The sequence below is a fragment of the Lupinus angustifolius genome, chromosome LG20, assembly GCF_001865875.1.
Source record: "Lupinus angustifolius cultivar Tanjil chromosome LG20, LupAngTanjil_v1.0, whole genome shotgun sequence".
NCBI classification, from domain to species: Eukaryota; Viridiplantae; Streptophyta; class Magnoliopsida; order Fabales; family Fabaceae; genus Lupinus; species Lupinus angustifolius.
In genome coordinates this window covers 1,293,112-1,319,256 of record NC_032028.1, presented here as the reverse complement: position 1 = coordinate 1,319,256, position 26,145 = coordinate 1,293,112, and the positions used below count along the sequence as shown (strand labels likewise).

The 26,145-nt window shown below is 33.3% G+C and overlaps 5 protein-coding genes and 1 long non-coding RNA gene across 6 annotated transcripts; 4 read left to right on the top strand and 2 right to left on the bottom strand.

The window, feature by feature from the left end:
* On the top strand, positions 2,692-4,291 carry LOC109336665 (basic 7S globulin-like). Its single transcript, XM_019573401.1, has one exon. It carries the CDS (start codon positions 2,709-2,711, stop codon positions 4,014-4,016), a length of 1,308 nt encoding a protein of 435 aa, XP_019428946.1. The 5' UTR covers positions 2,692-2,708; the 3' UTR covers positions 4,017-4,291.
* Positions 5,974-7,454, top strand: LOC109335039 (basic 7S globulin 2-like). Its single transcript, XM_019571078.1, has 2 exons — positions 5,974-7,317; positions 7,441-7,454. Exon 1 carries the CDS (start codon positions 6,015-6,017, stop codon positions 7,302-7,304), a length of 1,290 nt encoding a protein of 429 aa, XP_019426623.1. The 5' UTR covers positions 5,974-6,014; the 3' UTR covers positions 7,305-7,317; positions 7,441-7,454.
* Positions 8,877-9,612, top strand: LOC109335285 (F-box protein At2g27310-like). The gene has a single exon (XM_019571416.1). It carries the CDS (start codon positions 9,050-9,052, stop codon positions 9,545-9,547), a length of 498 nt encoding a protein of 165 aa, XP_019426961.1. The 5' UTR covers positions 8,877-9,049; the 3' UTR covers positions 9,548-9,612.
* LOC109335668 (protein FANTASTIC FOUR 1) lies at positions 14,891-16,125 on the bottom strand. The gene has a single exon (XM_019571825.1). The coding sequence runs from the start codon at positions 15,884-15,886 to the stop codon at positions 15,098-15,100; it is 789 nt and encodes a 262-aa protein (XP_019427370.1). The 5' UTR covers positions 15,887-16,125; the 3' UTR covers positions 14,891-15,097.
* Positions 18,074-24,915, bottom strand: LOC109336074 (probable transmembrane GTPase FZO-like, chloroplastic). The gene is made up of 11 exons (XM_019572440.1): positions 24,278-24,915; positions 23,219-23,781; positions 23,040-23,108; positions 22,209-22,403; positions 21,922-22,053; positions 21,721-21,807; positions 21,177-21,602; positions 20,902-21,066; positions 20,375-20,605; positions 18,983-19,098; positions 18,074-18,481 (listed from the first exon to the last, which is right to left on the bottom strand). Exons 1-11 carry the CDS (start codon positions 24,807-24,809, stop codon positions 18,199-18,201), a joined length of 2,799 nt encoding a protein of 932 aa, XP_019427985.1. The 5' UTR covers positions 24,810-24,915; the 3' UTR covers positions 18,074-18,198.
* On the top strand, positions 19,353-20,337 carry LOC109336075. The gene is made up of 2 exons (XR_002106299.1): positions 19,353-20,083; positions 20,147-20,337. It is a non-coding gene; the product is annotated as an uncharacterized LOC109336075 (long non-coding RNA).

Sequence of the window (26,145 nt, the reverse complement as noted above, 5' to 3'; positions counted from 1 at the left end):
ACTGAGATAATTGTATTCTATTGGTTTATACCATTGTAACAATTTATGTTGATGGTTGGTTTTACAATGTTGTAGCTGGTTAATTCTGATTTTAATATCTAATATTTGATTCATAAGCATGTGATATATATGCAAAAAGAATAGCTACAAGCCCACAAGAATTACAATGCATGCCCAAATGCTTCTTTTAATATCATTATATTTTCAGTGCCCTTTTGTTATGTTTAAAGTCATTCATGGATTTAAAAATATAGTATAGTGGACTTTTAAATAGGCTAAAGCTAATACCAGATTTTTAAACAAGTTAGGTGTGGGTTTTAAATTTGTTTTTTAAACAAGGAAATAGGTTAGATCTAGATTCTTATGTCATAAAGGTTTGGCCTATTACCTGTTAATGTCGGGAGTATATCTCTTGTTTCACAATGTGTGTCGTTCAATGTGCCAGTGATTATGATTTGTTGAAAAAATGTATTTAACTTAAAATTTTAATAATTAATTATTTTTTTGACTAATAACATCAACCTTTTAATATCACATGCATCAATGTAACAGGTGTTTCAATGCTCAAATGATGGTTTTTCGTTGAGATTATTTATACGAACAAACATGTTCTTATTCTGTGTAATTGATGGGGTGAGGTCTCTTTTTTAATCAAAATTGGCATATAAGAAAAATACATTAAGAGATTAGACGTCAATTTTTTTGTTGAATGCTTCTTTTAATATCAAAACCTAACACATTGTGCTGTTTATAATTTTTTGTATCATATACTTTTGGTAAGAGATTAGTGACAAGATGTGGCTTCTTGTACGTAATTTCGGAATGGACATGTTTATGTATGAATTAGAAAATTGCAATCAACAACCATGCCTAAAAGTCAAGGAAAGGATACATCATTGAACAACTTTAGGATAGAAGTATTACTTGCATAAGGATAAGATTAAGATTTAGACATGTTCAAAGTTAAAAGACAAAAATATGATAAAAATATTGGCAAATCATTATTAGAAATCTATCAGAGGAACGCTAGTTACTGATTTTTGGATAAATGTTGCCAAAATGTTGAAGGATATAAAAATATGATTTGATTGAGGAGTTAATTGCGAAAATAAAAGGTAAAGAAAAGAAGGAATATTAATAGCATGTGGACATGATAATCGAGGAGTATAGGAAGACATTATGGAAATTTGATTTGATTTGGATTTTCTCATATAGTTGTTGGGGTCTTAAGTTTCAAAGCTACTCAAATTTTTTATACAATAGCTGGAATAGGTTAATTAATATTGAACCAACGTTTTTTTGTTGTTGATCATATTGCACCAAAGTTAATTAGTCGATAATAGCAATAATGATAGAGGTATTAAAATTTAGTACGCGCAAGGATAATATTAAAAAAATGATAATCGTCAAAGTCAATATTAGTAATCAAATACGCTACTAGTTTCTGGATATATTGTTAGCTGGATATGATGTTTTGAAACCAGACATGAGTTTCATGTACATATGGGGGCATCTTTATACTTGGTCTACATTTATGGAGTAAAGTATTTTTTTTCCATGACTTGAAATAATATATAAATGAATTTCACACCTATTTTGACCTAAAACTTTAAGTTTAAGCAATGATCAATTCACTTATATATTTTTTAACCCATTAAATATCAAGTGTTCTCCTTAACATACCGGATATACTGTAGTTCAACTTCATATATGCTTGTAATGTTGTTGACTTATATTATCATCAATGAAACATATCATCTGATCTCTCATCATAAAGATTTCCAACATAAGGACCCAAATAGTCTATATACATTTATTACTTCAATATTTGGTAGAGTGGTGCAACAATTTCAAAATTCTATATGAAATATATGAATTTGTTATCAATTTTGTTTCATGAATGACTAACAATTTTGACAAATTATATCGAAGATACTTTTACTCTTAATCAACGTGAAACTGCTGAAAATAATGTTAAAAGGAAGGAGTACATAGGATACTAAACAATTACATTAGTCATTTTTATCATCCTTGCAACCATTATTGCCTTCATATCCATTTTACCATAACAAACACCACTCTTACAAGCCCATTGAAATTATGCCAATACCATTTCATTCTGGTCGTGTAACACTGTAATCTAGTCACTATAACTGCCGAATAGAGATCTTCTTACACATAATATTTTTTAATGATTCAGATTTTATTTAAAAGCTTTGACTGGAGGGTCCAGTACTACCACCGACTCATTATCACCACCCTTATTTAAAAGCATTGAACTTTGAAATGTTCTGTTTTAATTATAGACTATAGCAAACATCTCTTATCCACACTAATCAATTTTCTAAGTATTGAAGTCTTGGGGGAGAGGCAGTCTTGTTTGACTACGTTATCATCTGAGTTGTATGTACACAATTACACGCACATCACAGCTTTCATAAAATAATCAACAAAAGATCTATTGTCCCAAATTCTGTCCTAAATCTTGTTTCAAATTCTGTCCCAAACTTTGTTCCAGACCAATCATATTATGTTACGTCAGTTAAATATTCATAATTTTATCAGTTTTGCTTCGTTATGATTGATCAGGGACGTGATTGTGAACAACAGATCCCTATCCAAAATAATCAGCTGAAACTCATTTTTTTTTTCATATATAAATATATGCCCCTCCCAACGATGATTTCAAAATCCAGTTCAAGTTATCAATGGAAAATTCAAACTTGTATAATCTCTTCATACTCCTCCTTATATTCTTCATTGCTCCAACCTTAGCTAAACAATCTTTCAGACCCAAAGCTCTGTTTCTTCCAGTTACTAAAGATAGTTCCACTCTTCAATACATAACTCAAATTAGAGAAAGAACCCCACTGCTACCACTCAATCTCGTTCTTGATCTTGGTGGCCAATTCCAATGGGTCGATTGTGACCAAAACTATACCTCCTCCACTTACCGCCCTGCACGGTGCCGCTCCGCCCAGTGTTCACTTGCCAGAGCTAGCGGCTGCGGCGATTGCTTCTCTTCACCCAAGCCAGGATGCAACAACAACACCTGCAGCGTCTTACCTGACAACACCGTCAATCACACCGCCACTATCGGCGAACTCGCTGAAGATGTTGTCTCTATCCAATCCACCAACGGCTTCAACCCGGGACAAAACGTCACCGTTTCACGCTTCTTATTCTCATGCGCATCCACTTTCTTATTGCAAGGGCTCGCGAGTGGAGTTTCCGGCATGGCTGGTCTCGGAAGAACTAAAATCGCTCTTCCGTCACAATTCGCTTCCGCTTTTAGCTTCCATAGAAAATTCGCTATTTGCCTCTCATCTTCAAACGGTGTCGTTTTCTTCGGAGATGGACCTTACGTTTTTCTTCCTAACATCGATGCTTCTCAATCACTCACGTTCACACCGTTAATCAAAAACCCAGTGAGCACCGCCTCTGCTTTTTCACAAGGAGAACCTTCATCTGAATATTTCATCGGCGTTAAATCTATCAAAATTGACGACAAAGTAGTTTCTCTTAACACGAGTTTGTTATCAATAAATAGTAACGGCGTTGGTGGGACAAAGATTAGTACCGTTAACCCTTACACCGTATTAGAGGCATCTATATTCAAATCTGTAACTAACGCTTTTATAACCGCATCTGCTTCTAGAAACATCACAAGGGTGGGTTCAGTTGCGCCATTTGAAGTTTGTTTCAGCAGCGAGAATGTGTTTGGGACAAGGTTAGGTGCGGCTGTGCCAACTATAGAGCTTGTGCTACAGAACGAGGAAACGATTTGGAGGATATTTGGCGCGAATTCGGTGGTAAGTGTGAATGATGATAAAGTGTTGTGTCTTGGATTTGTGAATGGTGGTGAGAATACAAGGACTTCGATTGTCATTGGAGGGTACCAAGTGGAGAATAATCTTTTGCAGTTCGATTTGGCTACGTCACGATTGGGTTTTAGTTCTTTGCTTTTTGGAAGACAAACTACTTGTGCAAATTTCAATACCACCTCCACCGCTTAGAACCTCCTATTGCCAACTCACCACTTCGGACTTACACATTTCTGTGTAATCGTGTTATTCCATGTATTATAAGATTATGAATGATATATGTGCTCCCAATAAACTTCTTCATCATAGAGAAGAAATAAAATACCTACCAAATTTGTTTTGGCAGGCTCCGCTTGTGCGGTTTGATATACATTAATTCATTTAACTATAAAATATACATATGATAAGTTTTTCACATGTAATATCTCTCCTGTCTTTTGTGAAATATTATTTTGAGTTTTAGTAGACATCTCATAGGATGCAGCTCAAGTTTATGTTTCACATGCTATTCGTTATTTTGTAATAGTACATTGGATGCAATCATGCTCAAGTAAATATCTCATAGGATGTAATCCTGTTCAACTTTATTTGTTATATGTTTCTACTGCTATTTGCTATTTTTTAATACATAACCTTTTTTAAGAACAAGGAGAATTCAAACACACCCTATTAATGTCATGGTCATTATTTCTTTAACAGATTAAAGATTAGACTGGGTTTTACTCTAAAAAAACCACACATGTAACCATTTGAATTTGTTAAAAATATATTTGGAATCCTGAGTTTCTTGTCACATTAACACCACATTTCAGTATTTCACATCATTGATGGCCTGTAACTACTATCCGTCGCCACGAGCCCACCACTCACTACCTAGATTGTAGTCAACAAATCACATATTCAAATACGAACTCTATCAAAATCCATTTTTTATCAATAATCAATGCATCCATAGTTATAGACAATAAAAGGTCGCACCTAGAAGTCCAAACAAGTTCAGTATATTTTTGCACTCAACATAATAAAGTATACGATCATGTAGAGTTTTGATTGCACTAAATGCTATCTCGATTAAAATTTGATTAATGAATTCAATTTATGCAATTGATGAAGTCTGATGATGATCATCTATATATGTTCATGTGTGAGAGGTTCTTAAATTCATTTTATAACTTTTTTTAATTTTACCATATATATATATATATATATATATATCAATTTATTAGGTCAAATTAGACTATATCAATCGAATTTAGCTCCTTGAGTTATGAAAGTTGTTAAAAAAGATAAAATTTGGATAATTTCAAATAACATTTTTTATTCACAATACTATGTGTTTTGGGATAAACTACTAGTTTATATATATATTGGATATATCTTCATTATAATTTATATGGTTTTATAAATGATTTGGACTGAGTTTAGTTTAACGGCGAGGTTCTTCCATAATGATGTAAGTTCAAATAGTAGAAACAAATACTTTATTGGTGAGATAAAATTATGTACATAAATTTTTCATAGATTTAAGTAAGTAAAAGTCTCATGCAATAAATGGTAAAGTTTAAAATTTGAAGAGTATTAGATTTATATTTTAGTTATTTTTTCGGTAAAACCCTAAATGGATAGAATTATTGTTTTATCTTTCTTGATATTATCTAGAGTATATTTTTTTGGTGTCAATATCAAATGGAGATCAATTGTCCAATTTTTTCATTATGTTTCAATCTAATGAAAAGTTAACATATATTTAAAATAAAAATATAAAATAAAAACTAATATTTTTATGTTATTTAGTATGATATGATTTACTTGAGACATAAAAAATTTCAAGACAAAGGAACCTATTCTCATTCATCCCATCAAATATAGTCTCATGGGTTAAACCATTAATATTTTTAGGAATTTAGTAAAACTTATAACACTAAATAAGTCTTGCTCTTACTTTAGAAACAATTGTGATTGTTTTACTTTAAAAATTATAATTAATCTCATCTTATGTCTGATCATGATTCAAAGTCTTGGGGAGGCGGTCTTGTTTGACGACGTTAACATGTGAGCTGTCGTTACACATACATCACCATGTCGCAATCAAGAATCAATAGTGGCAACTCCTTTTCATGGTGGTCCCCACACATTTCCTATAAATACATTCATAGTTCCCATTTCAATACAAAATCACAATCCACCCTAATGGATAATTCAAATTTCAGTTATCTTTTTACACTCCTCCTTCTATTCTTCATTTCTCCCTCATTATCCGAACAATCTTTCAGGCCCAAAGCACTCGTTATCCCAGTTACCAAAGATAGCTCCACACTCCAATACATCACTCAAATTAATCAAAGAACCCCACTTGTCCCACTTAATCTCGTTGTCGATCTCGGTGGCCAATTTCAATGGACCACCTGTGACAACAACTATGTCTCCTCCACATACCGCCCCGTACGGTGCCGCTCCGCCCAATGCTCACTCGCCGGAGCTAACAGCTGCATCAACAACAACACCTGCGGCCTCACACCTGACAACACCGTCACCCACACCGTTACAAGTGGAGAACTCGTTCAAGACGTAGTTTCTATTCAATCCACCAACGGTTTCTACTCGGGACAAAGCGTCACCGTTTCACGATTCCTATTCTCATGTGCACCTACTTCCTTGTTACAAGGACTTGCTAGTGGAGTTTCAGGCATGGCTGGACTTGGGAGAACCAAAATCTCATTACCTTCACAATTTGCTTCTGCTTTTAGCTTCCACAGAAAATTCGCCATTTGTTTCTCCGCTTCAGACGGTGTCGTTTTCTTCGGAGATGGTCCTTATGTTTTTCGAGGAAACCGAGGAGGGGTTCCTAACGTTGATGCTTCCAAGTTACTCACGTTCACACCACTCATCACTAACCCAGTTAGCACAGCTTCTGCTTTCTCGAAAGGAGAATCATCAACGGAGTATTTCATTGGCGTGAAATCAATAAAGATCGATGAAAAGGTGGTGGCTATTAACACGAGTTTATTATCCATAGATAGCAACGGTGTTGGTGGAACAAAGATTAGTACGATTAACCCTTACACAGTTTTGGAATCATCAATCTACAAAGCAGTGACAGAAGCTTTTATCAGTGCGGCTGATACTAGAAACATAACAAGGACAGATTCATATGCTCCGTTTGAAGTGTGCTTTGATAGCGAGGATGTGGAAGGGACACGGTTAGGGAAATCAGTGCCAACTATTGAACTTGTGTTGCAAAATGGGGTGAGTTGGAGTATTTTTGGTGCGAACTCGATGGTGAATATAAATGATTTGACCATGTGCCTTGGGGTTATGGATGGTGGTGAAAATCCAACAACTTCAGTTGTTCTTGGAGGGTACCAGATTGATAACCATCTTCTGCAGTTTGATTTGGCAACATCAAGATTGGGATTCAGCCCTTTACTTTTTGCATATCAAACTGAGTGTATATACTTCAATATCACCTCTTCCCCATAGAGGGCGCATTATTGTTGGTCACTGCCCTATGGGATTTATAATTGAATAAGTTATGTTTTTCATTCATAAAATGATTTCAAGGTGGTCTTCTCTATGGTTATAAACTGGTGGAGACTTATTTGGTGTTGGTGGGGAGTATATTGATTTGAATGATAAAGATGACAATTGTTTGTTATATTATAAAAAAATCGATAAGATTGAGCTTTTTAAAGTTTCCTCCAAGAATCAACCATTTATAATGCCTGAAACACTATAGAAAGTGAAATATGTAAAAGATTATGACATGCAAAGAGTTACTAAGCAATAAAATGGTGCGGAAAGGAATTAATGAAATTGCTCATCCATGTTTATTTGACAAATTCCATATCAATAACGTTCGGTCTAATTGCCTAAAATAATTTATGAAAATTCTCTGTAAAGCCACCTCAATTACATTCATAATAGCATTTTTAGCGACCGTCCTTAACAAAAAAAATAGATTGTCCATAAACTTTGGTATCTTACTTATACAAAGTCCTTAAAATAATAACAACAATAAAAAAAGAGAATGAAAAAACATATTAACCACCCTAAAAAAAAGGTAGAAAATGCAATAATTCTATTTTTCTTCGTATCTACCAAAAGTGACATTTAATGTATTTGTTTGAATGAGCATCGTTAAAAAGTTAAAAATAAACATTTAACAGCGTTTCCTTAATCAAACATTGTTAAATGGTTAACAGTAGATATTTGAAAGCATCTATTCGAGTGAGAGCTATTAAATTTTTTTTTGACTGTAATTAAAAAATCAAATTAATTGAATATCTATCAATTCAATTCATTAAAACGGGTTCATGAATAAAATGAATGGATTGAAATTCATCTATTAAATTTGGAGATAGATAGATTATATAATTTAAAATATAGTAAATTACACTGACACTCCATGAGTTTTAACGAAATTACACAAATCATCCCTCACTTTTCTCTACCTACACAAACCCCTAATTTTATACTTTCATTACACTGACCACCCATGCGTAAGTGTAATTTTTTGAACAAAAAATATGATAAATGCAATTAAGTTAAACAAAACATGATATATTGTGGAGACAAATCCAAATAATATATGAGTCGATACCTATTTATTATTTTTGGTTTATTACGATATAGTATAAGAGCGATTTAAACAATATCACTTACCAATCATAAGCTTACAGCAACATATGGAGTGACACAAACTACAAACTGGGAGAGAGTTTAGGGTTTAGGGTTAGTAGATGTGCTCCGTACTTGCTAAGCAATATTCTGGCTTTTTTCCATGTTACAGGCCATATCCTTCTTGTCACAACATCTATTACTTCTACTAATCTCAGGTTTTAGAAAGCACATATTGTTTTGAATTTCATCCTTCTAATTTGCAACTGCCTTTTCAGATTACCGAAGTTTTATGAATTCTTCTTTCAACTCCAGATAGGTTCATAAAATTCAATTACTCCTCCCACAATATGTTATAGGGATATTAGAGCATCTCCATGGAAGTTTTTTAGGCAGCTTCAGATTTGGACTTGGGGCCTGCTTATAAAACATCTCTTCAAATAATTGTGTTAGCTTACCAGAACTTTTTGTACCCCATTAGGCCATTAGTGATTTATGTATGAAAACTAAATAAGTTTTTTTTCTTCATTTTATTCAAATGAATGCATGTTTCTTTCTTTTGTTTTTAATTTGAATTGTGTTCCTTTGACAGTCAGGGGATTATCACTATGTCAGTTGCACCAGTTGAGAGTATTGCTTCATTGAGTAGTGATTTCTTCTACGACATATTACGACGTCTTGATGGTGCTACGCTAGCTAGTGCATCATGTACATGTGCAACATTTTGTTCCATCTCAAAAGAAGAGAGATTATGGGAAAATGTATGTTCATCTGTGTGGCCTTCAACCAATAGAGAGGATGTCAAAAGTCTAATATCATGTATGGGTGGTTTCAGAAAATTCTGTGCAGATTGTTTTCCACTTATTGTAAACAAGCATGTCGCAGAGTATCAACAGAACAACTATCTTGAGTACCCTGACAATTTGACCGAGGCTGAATATTATGGCGACACTAATGAATTTGAAGTACTTGAATCTTGTCATATGTACTCAAAAGTGCAGAATGAGTTAAAAGAGGAGAAGTTGAGAAACGAAAGTAGGTCGATTACACTTTGTATCTTAAGTGGCATTGCTGCTTTTATGACATTATGGTACTGCTGTTTGTGAAATGCTAGAACGTTGATCCTTTTACAAGAATAAGCTATGATGTTGCTTTTGCTTATTTTATATAGGAGGAGCTTTTTTCTTTCATAGCACCATCAATGGATTTTATACATTTTTTCTGTAGTCAATCTAGATTTTCCATTTTGCTATAAGAAAGCAAATTAATGATTGAAATGGAACCAATGGATCAAAGTTTAAACATGTCATACTATATTATATATATGCATAGTGGATAGTGCATAGGGTCTAAGAAGAGGCTAGAGATGAATTATGAGTGCGAAAACCAGCAATGTCTCCAACTTGGTCTACCTCTTTTGTCAATTCCTCTACTTAATCCACCACTTCTTTCACTAAGAACATGAATCTGGGAACTGCTAGTGTATCACTATTCTCTAGTGCTGATATCTTGGACGTGGAAATCACCAAGCTTAGTTCTGCTTTTGGTGCCTTCAACTTTGCTGGAATGAGAGTTTTTGCCTCAAATTTCCTCAATTGCTTCACATAGTTCCATTTGGACTGTTTGACTCGGTTGTGAATGCCTTGGGCTATCACAAAGACAAACCCAATATAAGCCTATATAATCTCCTTTGACATTTTGCTATATATTGAAAAATATTTAATGAAATTTATATAACCTTTTTCTTTTTAAGTACTCCATCTAATCCTTATACCAGATGGTTTTGTTGAAATTTTTATAATTATGAAAGATTTTAACTTCTTTTTTATCTTGGATAAATTAATAATCCCTATATAATTACATTGAATTAAAGTTTGTTGTTTTTAAACTAATAAGTACTCCAATGTTAAATGAGTGAAAATTTATGCTAATGTTGTAGTGTTTTAAAAATATTAAGAATGTTAAATAATTTTTATTATTGTTATGTGTAATTCGATTAAGAATATATTTTTTACAATGAACATATGAGTATTTAAATAAGAAAAATACACTTCTCAAACTTTTTTCTACCACACAAAAGTATAGATGTGTAAGAAATATAAAAATCATAGTTTACAAAATCTTATTTATTATTGAGAAAATGAAGTGTAGATAAAAGTAATTAACCCACACAAAATGTTGCTAATTAGCCACTCTAAGTATTTATGAAAAAATAACCATTTCGCTTTTTTGAAACATGTTTTTTTAACAACATCGACTGCAATGTTTGTTCATAATTATAATGGGATTGGGGCTGTGAGATAGTTTTATCAATAACATAAACTTGTATCTCAAAGTGGCCATCAAAATTCCCTTAAAAAATGCTACTTGTCTTTGATAATGAAAATCTCCATCACCTCTTCTCAATTATGATCGAGCACTATGGAGTTGTCTTGTGGATTGGGTTGACAGCTACCATGTTTCATGGTGTTCTTGCCTGTCTAATATGAATGAGGATCATTTGTCCCACTTTTCATGTCTCATTGTGTCTTAATTCAATTAAAAGTTGTCATCTATTTAAAAAGAAATATCACAAGAATATAAAATAACGTTTTTAAGAACAGACGATCTTCTTTCGTCTCATATATATATATATATGCCTCTTATCTTAATTCTTTACCCTCAATATGGCTTTACATTTAAGGGGATCTTCTCAGGTCCTTTTATATTGGTCGTGCATTTGGTTTAATCAACTTTATATCAACCCAACTACTAGGGGATATGTCCGAAATATGTTTGGTTTTAATTGATATAATCTACTTCATTTTGGGACCTAAATGATTTAAATCCTAACCTCTATGGTACTTGAAACCCCTGAAGAAATCAAAACCCAAATGAATGTAGATAATGAGGCCTATGACATGGATCCAGCAACAATATGATTGACATAAAGAAGTGAATGGGAGAAGATTGGCTAGCTAATATTTCAACAGGTCAAAACATGTGGCAAACAACAAAGTTGAATTGGGTAATAGTTACAAAATTGAGTGTGTTATGAGTGGAACACACCATATACACTTGTTAGGGTCAGGGATACAATTTTGGGATTTTAGAAGTAAGCATATAAGATTCTATTCGGTACTTGATAGAGAAGTTTTGTTTTCTTTTATTTTCAACGAAAAAAGTATTATTTTATTATAAATAAAAAGGTAAAAGATTTATAATGTATTGTTATTTTTCTTTGTTTTTGTAGTACTTATCTTTCTTAGAGAGAATATTTACTCTTGATAGATCATTATGTGTAATGATGCTTGTTCAATTGGTACACCTTGACACCTTTAACATGTCATATTTAAGTGTCTTACAACTAGTGATATTTTTATCCCAAGTGATTGACTCACATTAGGCCTTAGAGTATTGGGAGGAGAGGTAAGCAAGGTGTTATGTGTATGCTACATGAATTCCAACCTTACATGTATCTATGATTCATGTCTTCTAATTTAATCAATAGGACAACTAACTCTAAGGACAACTTTCACACATTATGTTTGAACATCATTATTTGTTATAAAAAATTAAATTGTCCCAAAAGATAGTCTACCTTATAAACACTCAAGTTTATGTATTTAATTTTTTTCTCATTTTCAACACTCCCTCTCAAATTTTGGGTGGACATGTCCATGTTTTGCATATGGGAGAGTAAATTACTGAGTTTATACAATAGGCTTTTAACTGTGAGATGTTTGTTTATATCTTTAATCTTTCAAGTAATATACTGTATCAAAGAGTGGGCTAATGAAATTTATTATGAGTGTTGGTATACACTAATTGAACTTTGTTATAAGGATGTTCAATGGGCCATGAGACCATGTTAAACTTTAGGAGTGGATTACTCAAGTCTTGTACAAAAGAGTGAACTAATAAATTGATATCTTCATCATTAAATTTGATAAACTTGTTTACTCAAAACTACAATAACAATTTGAATTCATAGCATTCAAACTTATATGCCTTAAACATTCTCATAACCTACCATTGGGATTTGTTCATTTCCAACAAGGATTATACACTCTCTCTACACAAATCACTTCCCTGAAATTTGAGTTTATGTTTCATATGTGAAACAGTTTCCCATGTACATAGATTAATGATTCTGTTTTGCTTGTTAGGGGACAACCGGACAATATTGTTTCTGGCCAACTAATGAGCATAGTCAGTCCATAAACGAAAGTGCCACACCAAAGTGCAACTATGTCAAATCATTTTACTTAAGGACAAAAATTATTTGTCCCGAATGGTCTCATTCTTTGTTTCGAACCAATCTAAATGTAATTTTTTCTTTTAAATTTTTTCTTTTATTTATGTGACAATATGTCATTGATCCGAAATAAGGAATAAGACATCGTTAAGAATAGATGATCAATGTCCATAATTTGACCACCAAATAAGAATCCCTCAAATGGTAGACAACTAAACATCAAATAATCAATTTGTGGTATATGTACCTCACAATCATATAGTCAACCAGCAATTATTACATATTCTATGACTAATGATCAATTAACTATTTGCCATTGATGATGCACAAATGATTTAAAGTTAAATATGATATTTTTAATTAATAGTGAAGATGTAATTGTGATCATTAATCTTGTGTCATTCAATAATTTCTCATAATGAACACGTGAATAATTTCTTCATAAAACGTGAGGTTTTTATGAGAACGTATTCATTAATAGTAACATGTTTAGGCTTAATTTCCCTTCTAGTAGCTGTGTTTTATTTTATTGGGATGCAATGGAAATGTATATATGGTTGGGTTCACCTATTATACTATAGATGTATACTGTAAAAATAAATTAACCCACAGAGAGACCCAAAAAAAACTAACATATATAAATTTGTAGTATATATATATATCATTTTCCTTTCATTCTAGTACAAGGATGAGTACAATATGAAAGATTCTCAAATTCTAGAGCAGTAACAAATGTACGAAATAGCCATACAGAACTCGAAACTTGGATGTGGTGGAGGCTAAACTAGTGATGGCAAAGTCATGCAGGAATATCACATCCCTCCAGTCAATTTTCCATGAATTTTTCATCATTCTTTTCTGAAAAATGTTCCATCGTGTCTCTCACTGGAGAATTACCAGACCACAAAATAAAATATAATCCCCCCACATACTTTGAAATTCAATGAATAAATCATACATCATGTAAAGTTGGATATTTTTTAACACGAAAGAGGATCGTTTTGCCCAAGAAAAATTCAAGTCACTTTTTACACATTTTTTATATTCAAGGACTAAACCACACATTATTATAAATTCAGGGTGTTCCCTAACTCTCCAATAGTGAATGATATGCCAACAATATAAAAAAAACTTTACACTAACTAAACATAGATTTTAAATTCATACTAAAAACTGACTAACAAATAACATTGTTGTTATTTAATTATGGGAAAGATAGTAGGGCCATATTTGAAAATGCAATTAATTTATTGATAGGGCAAACACATGGATGATATTCCATGATGAAATGAGTCCATGTTACTCCTTTGGGGTCCCTCCCTCTTTTTTGATATGGTACTGAGTCCGTACGACACAACTTAACTTGAGGGTGATGGTACATACCAAAGTCCCTTTCAAACTCTCTCATGTCTTATGAAAGGATCCAAAACTAGATTATTTCATGGACATGTTTCCTTCAACCAAAAAGTTAAGCATTTTGATTACCAAAGATTCCAAGCCCATCACTTTCTTTTAACTCACATACCTCTAGTGAAGAGTTCATCTTAACATGCTTCTCCCATGTCATCATATATATTTGAAGATGGATCAGCAAACATGCTTCAACAGTGAAGAGGACACATCTATGGGTAAGGACCAAGGCTTTTTCCTAAAGCTTTGAATTTTGAATCCAATTAAAAATCGATAGCATGAGTGAAAAATATTTCCTGTATAAACATTGCCAATAACATTATTCGTAATGATATTCCGGACCAATCAAAATGTATTATTATATTTTAAATAAAAAATTATAAACGTACTTGGTAATACTCTATTGGACAGGGACATAGAGATAGAGTCCTTAGGACAAAGGATCCATGTTCGTACTTGGTGTAGGCTTAAATATTAACATAGTATGCCTATCATTATAAGCATTTCATATACAAGAGAAGTAGAATGAAATGGACTACTCATGAGTCCTTATCTGAATTTCAATGTGAAAAAAGGAAAATTCAGACATGTGCCATACCAAAATATATAATCTATGTGGTGCAATTAAGATTCGGGTCCAATGTCTAGTTGGTAAATTATGCACTATGACCCAACTTTTCTCCCTTCTGTTATATATTTATTTACTATCATATTACATATATAATACTCACACATATATATTTGAGGTGCACCAGTTTTATTCCTCTGAAGGAATTAAGCTATGTAGTGGAGAAAACAAAACAGAAACTTATACGTAAATAAATAATGAATAAAAAACAGAGAAACAAGCACCACAAAGATGGGAAATAAGAGAAGGACGATTCGCAATATAACTAATAACTATAATACCTAACTGCCACTAGGACATTTAGAAATTTCAAGTACCATAATCCTAAAACTAAAACTAAAAAAGAAAACAAATGAAAGAGATAGAGATAACAGTAGTAACTCAGAGACAGAGAGAAAGAGAGGGAAGCTCAAAGTAACCATCACAAAAAATGTCTCTGTTTCCATTTTCCTTGCACCTGCTTGGTCTTCCAAACTTTGTCATTTCCATTTCTTCTCCCACATACTCTTCAAATTCCTCTTCTATCTCACTTTCTTCTTCTTCTTCTTCAGTGTCATAATCTACTTCATCATCGACATTCTCGAAGAACCGAAGCCGAAGCCTGCCATTGCTACGTTCAGCTTGAAAATAAGGTTGAGGAGAAGAAGAAGTTATGGCTTCCAATATTAGCCTTCCATCTTCACGGTGAGGCCTAACTTTCACTCCTCCCAATTCAGTTAGTGAAGTTAGTGGTGGTGGAAAGTTTTTACTCCTATTCAATCTTTTAGACATAGAATTAGAACTTCTCATGTTAACTTCTACTACTGTAGTATGAGTATCTGTTATGAAACATGAGCTAAATTCTGATGAAAACAAAGACATATCATCACTGCAATCACTGGCATTACTACCAGTTTCACAGCCAAGATTTTCAGTGCATATTTCCAAGCTCTTTACACTCAGCATTGAAGAAGAGCATTTAACAGTGGGGTGGACATAAACATTCTCACTTTCTTGCTCTTCAGTTTTGTTACAAATGTTGGAGAAAGATTGAATGAAACTCCAGGATTGTTTCTCACTTTTCATGTCATGTTCATTGTCTCTAATTCTGGTTAAGGCAGTGTTAGTGAAAGGTTCTTCTTTGTCTTTGGTATCAGAATCTAAGAGAGTGTCATTGATAGAGAGTGACATTGTCCTTATCCGCAATGAAAATGTGAAAAGACAGAGGAAAAAACAGAGGAGGGGTTTAAGTTGAACAAGTAGAGAGAAAACTTAGGATATGTACTATGTAGTGAAAACTTGAAGTGTTATTAATAAAAACAATGGATTGGTTTCTTGAAAAGAGAGAAAGAAGTAGGTTGAGAAGAGAGGAATGGTTATGTAAGAGAAGTGAAAAGGTTGAGGGTGTATATATAGAAGGAGGAGCAATGTTAAAGTACCTTTCGTTATTTTATTTTGTATTGGTGATAGGGTCCATTACAATGTGGAGGACTTGGTATAATAGATCACAAATTTTAATTTGTGCTATTGCACTTTTACTAATTGTATTAACAAGTTATATAATTTCAATTTCATAGCTCATCATGATTGTGGAATTTTTCAGCCACCCGCGATTTTGCTGAAAATATATAGAGTTCTATTATTGCTAACCAAATCTCACTTGTAGTTAGTTCATTTCGGTTCAGTATTTGATTTTTGGATTAAATTATTTTCTTTAAAGTGGGGTTGAATGTAATGTGAGAAAAATCAAGATAAAAATATAATAATTTGTTGTTTATTTGTTGATGCAGGTCGATATATAAAATGAAAAGTTTTTACTCAATTTTCATGTTATTGTCATTTCATTTTTTAAGACTAAAATTTCAGGTAATCTGAATCGGAGATAAAGTGTAGATAGGTCATAGTCTCCACTTTCCACTTAATTGTCTATGTTTCTTAGTGAACGCATTGTCCACTGAATATAAGATAATATCTTAGTAGTTCAACTCATTTGACCTAACAAAAGGAACCAATGGAATGAATAATATATAATTAGTCAAAACTGTACCACAAATGTATATACATAACCCTGCCATTTTATTTACAACAAATGTCTAAGAACAATTAACTGCAAAATTGAATTCTTTTGCAGTGGTCAAGTCACATCACTTTACATTCAGGTGATATAAACAATGCAAAGCATAGTACACAATCATTTTTTCCCCAGCCCAACCTTAATTAGCATATATTAGTTGATTGATTTGTGGTCCCTCATAACATTGTAAACTAGTAACATTCCCAAGCATAGTTTTGAGACAAATACAATGCTATGAATAAAGTAACCTTATTCCAATAAAGGAGCTTATGTTTATAAATGTCGAAACCGGTTAAGGGGAGCAGGAACCAATTGCTGATTTTGGTGCACCACACTCACACTATCTTCCTAGCTAGTTATTCTATATATATTGAGCACTTAACATAAGAAAACAAGGATATTAAAAGGTAGTGAAGATGAGTGGAGGGGGGAGGGTACGAATATGACTAGGGAAATAAAATAGGGGGACAAGAATATATGCGCCTTTAACATTTTCACGATGGAATATGCTTTGCATAATACTCCCTTTGTGGTTGATCTAAATTGGCTAATCAAGGGAAAACTTTTATGAAATGCAAAAATTATCTTTAAAGTAGAATGTGATTATGTGAACCCTAAAGCTACCTAGTTGATCTCATCATATTCATTCTAACCTAATGTATCGTTTATTAACCACACATTTCTATTTTAGTATTACCTTTTGTTGGCAAGAAATGCAATGAATTCTAATTCATACAATAGCTTACCTAGTTTTGAGTTTTAGTTTTGGAAAATCATTTAGAGCACTTAATTTAAGTGTAATTTATTATTAATCATTATTGTCATTGGCTAATATACTTAATTTAATTACTCAAGATTTAAAGAACAAAATCTCTAAGTTTTGACCATGGTAATGCTAACACTTTCTTATTCCACCATTCACTGAAATGAAAAATAATTCTTTCCAAGACTCATGTGGAAGATGACACCTCTCTCATATAGGAATATATAGCAAGATCAGAGTGTAGGATTGCAGAAAATTATGCAAAAAAAGTAAGTAATCATAAAGTATGTTTGGATCATGGAAGTGTCCCAAAACAAGTGATTGACATACAGTTAATTGAAAATGAAAAACATTATAAAAAAAGTGTATTTGATGCTCCATGGACGGTGAATGTAATGTTTCTTTAAGGTTGACTTCAATATATTATACTATTATAGTTTAGCTCAGGATTCAGTTTCGTCACCCAATGCCATGCAATGCAATGCAACGTGATAACGGATTATAAAAAGTAGAAGCATTTTTAAGTTCCCACTTGCAATGGAGGTTATAATATAATACCCCAAAATTATAAGTCAAAGAAAGGTGAAAGGTACAATATGTTTAAGGGGGGTGGATTTGCTATATGCAACATTCACAAAATAGAGTTTGATACAATCAAAAGAGAATTCATGACACATTAAGATTTTGAATTTCAATCTGTAGCGTTCTAAGTTTTCTCTCAATATCTGATAACTCTTCTTGCATCACTACTAGCCTGTTAAGTCTATTCTGCACTTGATCTTGGTAAGGTTTGCTAATGACTTTAACGAAGGTATCCAAATTTTCTATGGCTTCAGTGAAATCCTTCTTCATGGCCTCCTCAAGCTCATATGCCAAGGTATCTCCTCTCCTTTTCACCTTATCTATCACACTCTGCCTCCGATTTGGGAAATTTAATATAGCCAGGTACCTGAGATATAAGCAACAATCAAATGATGAAAAAAGCATATCAACACACGATAAAGTAAATGCAAAAGAATTTTATTCATATGTATTCAACACCAGTGGTAACTGTGTCAATCGATCCATGTAGCCGACCCCACCTAGTGGGATAAATGTTTGGTTGTTGTTGTTATTCAACACTAATGATAATGGATATATAATGCAAAAAATAGTAATCCAATCAGTTTGTGAGGTGTTGTGCCTCATAACAATTGTATGAGTGGGAAGAGATATAAAGCAGGTTCTGTAATACAAGGCTATTATCGTGAGTTGAATTGTGGATGTTCATGTTCCTTTTGCTGTAATAGTGCAGGTCGCACAGCACAGGAGCTACATTGCCTCAGTAATATTTTATTCTTACAAAGAAGTGAAGCTTAAACTGCAAATACGTTTTCATTTTGTAAAGGGGTCCAAGGCCTATGTTTCATTGACTGCAATCATGCAACACAAATTGAATAAAATACATTACCCGCCAGCAGAGCAAATGCCAAGAGCAAGAAGATCTTCCAATGTGGTTGGCAACACAGATGTTAGTAGTGAAGCAGATAATCCAGCCACACCTAATTGGCCAAATGTCTCTACAAACTAATTTAAAAGGAAAACATGTTATCTCACATTGGTTTAGTGACAGTAAATAATAACAACAATTAATAATAAAAAGATACTAAAACCTTGTTCACAAAAGCAAGCTGTAAATAAATTTGTCAAACTGTCTGGAGCCATATGATAAGAGAAGTACTTACATGTCTATTTCTCATTAACAGTAAGTAGTCTTGGCTATCTTTGCAAAATTGCCTTATATCCATAACAGTAAGTAGCTTATATAAGCTAGTAAACTAGCTTGGTATGAGCTTATAAGCTCATATTGATAAGCTTCTTGAGGTAGTTTATGGCTAATAAGCTAGGAGCTATGTCATTGTAAGCTCATCAACTAGTTTATTCACTAATCTTATAAAACATTCTGCTTATCAACTTTCAACTCCTAGTTTATCAGCTTTCAGCTATAGCTCGTAACTTATAGGTTTAAGCAAACTTATAAGCATCCAGGTAACTTATAAGTTTCCAGCTAGCATATCAATCAGTTGTCCAAGCAGATCCTAAGAGGCAATATGGCAATAGACGATGAAAAACAAAGCAGCAACCTGATTAAATCACATAGTGGAAATACTTTTTCAAGTTTTATGCCAGCTGACCATCACCACATTTAACCACAAGCCCACAAGTATTTCAGAAATTAACCTAAAGGTAATAATAGACTGGACATCCTTCAAATAATTATTATCAGCCGAATCAGCTTTTCCACAATTTCATGTCAAATAACCAGCACAATCCATGGCAGAGATTTTGTGACATCCAAACATTCTTAGTACATTAAAAACCAGCATATGCTATGCTTCTAAGCATTAAAATGGAAAATAATAAGAATTCTAACAGATTGCTTAATTATGGATCATTAGGACTTCTATGTAAAATGGGTGAGGGGTTAAATGCGCATTAAGTCCCTACCTAGTTTTAGAAAGTTAGATTTTGGTCCCCCAGTTGCAAATGTAGAAATAGTAGTTTGCACATAGTTTTCAAATTGATGCATTTATGTTCCACTTTTAGTTTGTTCAATTGATGTAAGATAACATAGCCTATTATTTTCTGATATGGAGATAACATCACTCTCTATTATTCCCTTTAATTTAATAACTTGACTGCGTTTTGTCGGAAGTGCACAAAGCCACATCAGCACAGTTGCCTTCAATGATAACTACTGAAATGGAAACTATATGGAACATATCTTACTTCTGTAAAGCAAGGGAACCAAAAGTACTAAGCCTATAAAAAATTAAATTACATCACAGAGTTCCAAACTTACCATCTCACGGAATTCTTGTTCAAATGACTTTGAAGCTGCACTTGTGTTGAAGTTTTCAATTACCTGACTGCCAGATTGATCTACTTTCGTTAGCAACTCATATGTCTCAAAATTCATCAGACTATTTTCACTAACTAATAAGGGCCATCTTTTTTCCAAAGAATCCTTGTATAATCTCCCCTGTTGGGTATTCTTGGAACGCAACCACTTTCCGTATTCTTCAAGTATACTCTGTTCCATCAACAAAAAAACATTTTCAGCAAAACATATCCAGCTAACTTCACCAATAGGCCATAATAGACGAATAATCGAGCTTTTATGCAATTCTATGTATTAGTCTCTCTTGGGGCTACCAAAGCAAAACCAAAAGCAAGAAAAAATTGATACTTGAAATCAAATTATTCTGATAGGCAAAATTAAAAATGATTGGAATACAATGTAGATTCATTAGTTCAGGTCTCAATCAAGATGGTAAACAATAATAATAGTACAGGACAAAACTAAAACTCCTTAAGCCCAGAAATAACCTGAGCAGCCAAGACAGAAGGACCAATTATGTCATTCTGAATTCCCGAGGTAGCAGGCATTGCATATTTTTCTCCATTCAAAACATATGAAGCAATAATATCAAAATTTGACACCCGCAGAGTAGCTTCAACTTGCTCCACAACACGTGCTGTTGTAGTTTCAATCTGTTAATTTGCACCAGGGCATATGCAAGAACATATCAATTGAGATGTAAAAATTTGTCCCATATTTAAAATAGATAAAAAAAAACAACTATAATTTTTTGATAACATACCAAAGATAAAGTTTGTCTCCTCCAAGAAAGGCTTTCGGTTTCCATATTCATTGCAAAATCATTTACACTATTAACAACATCATTAACTGCAGACAAATCCTGCTTGGCATATCTGTAGTCTTGTGTTACAAGAGTTTCGCATGCAGAAATTAGTTTATCTGCAATTACAATAGGTGTTTCAAGCTTGAGCCTCATTCTGTCCATTCCTGGGATTGTTGACCCGTCTAGAAAACTAAATAAGAAATTTTCAAGCTCGTAGAAGTTGCTGACATCATAAGGAGAACCAGAGACCGATAATTCTTCATTAGAGGGAGACAAAAGTTTTGCTTCAAGAGCAGATCGAGCAGATACAGGATACATTATCACATCTTCTGCATTAAGCAACCTCTGTATGTTGTCCTTAACAAAGGACAATGCTTCCTCAAGCTGCGTTGAATTGTTAAATACAAACTTAGACCTACTTTAGTTATATCATTACAACGGAATCAGTTGAGATAATATGAGTACGACAAAAACCAGTATAAATCAAAGGACATGAATAAACCTCACGAGTATTCTGATATATGTCAACTTTGTTTAAAACAAAGACCACTTTCTTTTTCCACTGCTGAGAATAACGAAGAAAAGCAATCTGAAAAATAACATAAAAGGACACATGATAACCCTGCTCGAGGAACTACAATGAATATTGAATACTACACAAAAGCGACATAATATTCCGCATCACAAAGATGACAGACCATACCTCACTTGCAGTTAGAGGGCGATCGGCAGAAAGAACAAAAATAAGCAAATCTGCACGGGGTACAAATTCCTCTGTGAGACGCTGTTGTCTCTGAAGAATCACATTAGTTCCAGGCGTATCAACAATGGTCATCTGTTTTAAAAAGATCGGAAAAAAGTGAACAGAGAATATCTGATTGTACACAGAAAATTGTGGCATTAAATTACAATATAAAAAAACAGTGTCTGGTACACAAAGGATGTTAAGATCCATAACAGAGTGGAGAAACAAGTTGACAATCAGCTTACTTCTTTAAGAATTGGAGCAGGAAGGTAGCAAATATATTGACCATCTGGCTGTGTTTCACATCTTTGTTCTCCAAAATCCAAGTCCATATATCGTAAAAATGTGATCTCATTAGTAGTTGGAACAACTCCCTCTTTTAGATATCTTTCCCCAAGAAGTGCATTAATCACAGAAGATTTACCAGAGTTGAATTCCCCCTGGTAATATCAAGATTGCAATAAAGATAAAGGCACGATACAGTTTCCATGACATCAGCACTCTACCATGTCTACCATCTCAACTAATTGCCTTTGGAGTTAAAAATTTGAATGAGTGGTAAATGGAAATGATCAAGCAGGATAAAACCTAACTACTCAAGATATGATGAAAGTTGGACAGTTCCTTTAGCAACTGTATGGCAGCAATCATGTCCTACTGTAACATCAAAATACAGGAACAACACGCTACTCAACTGAACAATCATGTAGCATACTTGCATTGTTGCAAGTAGAATAACACCCACAAAGTAAATTGATCACAAACTTTACGAAAAGACTCTACTGAGGGCAACATCTTCTGATGCCTGTATAGACAGGAGAATAAACTACTCCCTATGAGTGGAACATGAACCAAAGTTCCAGTAGAATGCTTATAATATATATGGAGATAGTCAGATTCAGGTGATTTAAAAACAAAAAATAGGGAATAATTAGATTAAATTTTCAAAACAAATGGCACATGTTAGTTAAGTAGGTCCTAAATGTATTTAAAAAGATTTTCTTTTCTGAAATTTAGAGCTAATACCAATGTATATCCCAGGAACCAGAATTTGTTGAGATTCAGCACACAATTACCACTATAACCAGTAAGAATGGCTCATCAATTTGAGAAACTGCATCATTAAGAAGTGAAACCTCCTCCATCTGTCATTTTAATCAATCCCAAATCAAAGTGAAGTAAACAATATACTGGTCAAATACAGAATAGTGAAAAAGAATTACTTCAAATACCAAATTTTTAATTAAAAGATCACCAGTGGTGCAGCTTTCTTGATAGCTTCTATAGCTTCGCTCAACACTGATCTCTCACTTTCTATCAAACGTTTCTCCCTACCCTCCAGTTTAACAAATCCAGCCAGACCCTCCATTTTACTCTGAAAATCATTACTCGAGTTCAATAATTTATGCTCATTGACATTGCTATCACGATCCCCCAGTGTTCTCTTATCATTTGCAAACCCAGCATCAAACAGTTTGTGCAGTAAATCATCACCAAACAACCCAAAATTTCCCAAACTAATAACAAAGCCACTAGCACCAGAAGTGAGAAGACTTGAAACCTCAGAATAAGACACGCTTTTTTTAGGTGAAGTACATGAGACAAAAATAGGTATCTTCACATTTTCATATAGAGAATTAAGTTCCTGACCAGCAAGTTTCAGATCACCAGTTCCATATATAAGAAAATCAGCACCTTCGGATTTAGATGCATTCACTGCAGCATCTACAGTTTGTACAATCCTAGCCACTAAGGGAAGAACCACGGATTCCGATTTGGAATCCATCAGTGTATTTCTAGCAACAACAGTAGGAAGGCCTGAAAACGAAAAAGAGAAACATGTTACCCATACCATGACATTTGGAAGTAAAAAAACAAGGTCACCACTTCACACACACATATTATCTATCATCTAGTGAGAGCAATGTGGGTTGAGACGAATAAACTTCGATGACACAACTATCCATTAAACATAATGGCCACATGATAACTAAAAAATCACACGATCTTATCATTCAGATACAATAATGGTCATGACATTCCTCTCAGCTCTCACAATAAGAAAATGTATGATTTTATATAAGGCGTTGGTCTAGTAGTACAAGGCCCCACCAAATCCCCAAGATCAAAAGTTCGATTTCTGGGAACAACACTTGTTGGGAGGGACACCTAGTTTCTTAAGGTGAAGGAATACCTTGGTGGTACAAAAAAAACGAGAGTAGTAGTTTTATTATAAGAAATGGAAATAATGATATTTGAATTAAAAGCTGCTTAATGGTGACAAGCATTCATATGATTGAGAAAAAAGAGTGACCTTGATCAGAGAGCAAAACACCATTAGCCTGAGCAGCGGCGGCGATATCAACACGATCTGAAACCATGAAATAAGCACGGTCCCCAACCACCGACTTCAACAAAGAAGCCGCCTCGTAAAGCCTACCACCGCCGCCGTCACTGCTACTATTCAGCACCACTATCCCAACCCATTTTGATACAGCCTTGTTTATCAAATTTAAGGCGGCGTCGCCGCCGCTCAAGACCTCGTCGGCATCCAATTGGAGAATAAGAGTGGGTGTCTTAATCTCCGGTCTCTTGTACCCGCCAGGGAACAACGTTCTTGGCTTCTGATTTGAAGGGAGGTTTTGTTGTTTGTATTGATCAAATCCATTGGAAGTGTTGAAGTTTGAGTTTGTTATGGAAGCGTGAGGTGGACGAAACGGGAGCGGGTGTAGAGAGCGAGAGAGATGAGAATGGGAATAGAAATAGGAATAGCGATGGGGAATAGGAATAGGAATAGGAATAGGAATAGCGAAGAGGAAAGAAGGGTGAGAGAGGAGAGGTACCATGGGAATAGGATTGGGATTATTAACCAAACATGTATTTGGGAGAGAAAGAAGAGATTGAGTTATCAGTTACTGAATGAGGCAAGAATGTCCCTCCGTCACTCAAATATCCCAATTATCCCTTCAACTCCACCGCCACTCCACCAACCAATCAAAACAGAGTAACAGATTGTAGTATTGTACCCCCAAAAAATATCAAAAAAGATATACATTATTTTTATTTTTAATTAACTAACATCTTTAACATTTATTAAAAGTATTTAATATGGACATACTAACACTATAAATATACTCATTCATCATTCATTTATTAACTATCATTAACTCTGAAACAGAAATAATACAAAAGTAAAAATATGATTAATAATATAGTAAAAGTATAAAAAAAATTTACATTAATAGTGCTTATTAAAACTACATCAAATTTTTTTTTTATATATACATAAAAGATAAATCAATGTGCTTTTTATGCATTCCATAACCAAATTCATTAACACTACATTTATCTTAAGAGAGTAATATACATATATATATATATATATATATATGCTGACATTGAACTAGCTACACACCTTGTCTGCAGACAGGACATGAATCATTCTTGACAAGCCATTTGTCCACACATTTCAAATGGAATGTATGGTGACATCGAGGTAATCTTCTTGCAGTTTCTCCAACTTCAATATCCTGTTAATTTCACTTATCAATGTTACCACTCAAGGGAGATATTCGTTTATTCAGTATCGGACCATCCATATCAGTCATATCAATTCTAATAAGAAATAATGAAGAATTATGACAAGTACTAGTGCAATCAAATGCATCTTGTGGTTATTAAAACTCATGAGTAGATATCTCAAGCAAAACAAGTAAAGTCACCTATTTTTTGTTGTTCTATAAAAGGATTAGGACATCACCTGCAAACATATTGTACAGCATGTATTCTCTGTCAAGTAGTTAAAAGAAATTGTATTAAAAATAAGTTTAAGATAACTTATTTTTCCTATATTATTATATGTTTTAAATTTATTTATTAATTTTATAGTTGCTTTATTTTTTCTTTTTATAATATATTAAAATAAAAACTTATGGGAGGAAGAGAAATAAAACATATAGGGAACAACGACCGGATTTAAAAAAAATAAGTTATCTTAAGCTATAATGAAATTCTTTATTGTGTAAAGTTATTAAGTACAAAATCTAGTGTTAATAAACTATTAGTGTCAACTTGTAGATAAACAAATTTTTTTTGTTTCCCACAAATTTTTTTTCTTGATGGACTTTTTTTTCATCCACAAAACTCAAATACTTAAGGAGAATCAAGTATGTACTACTTGAA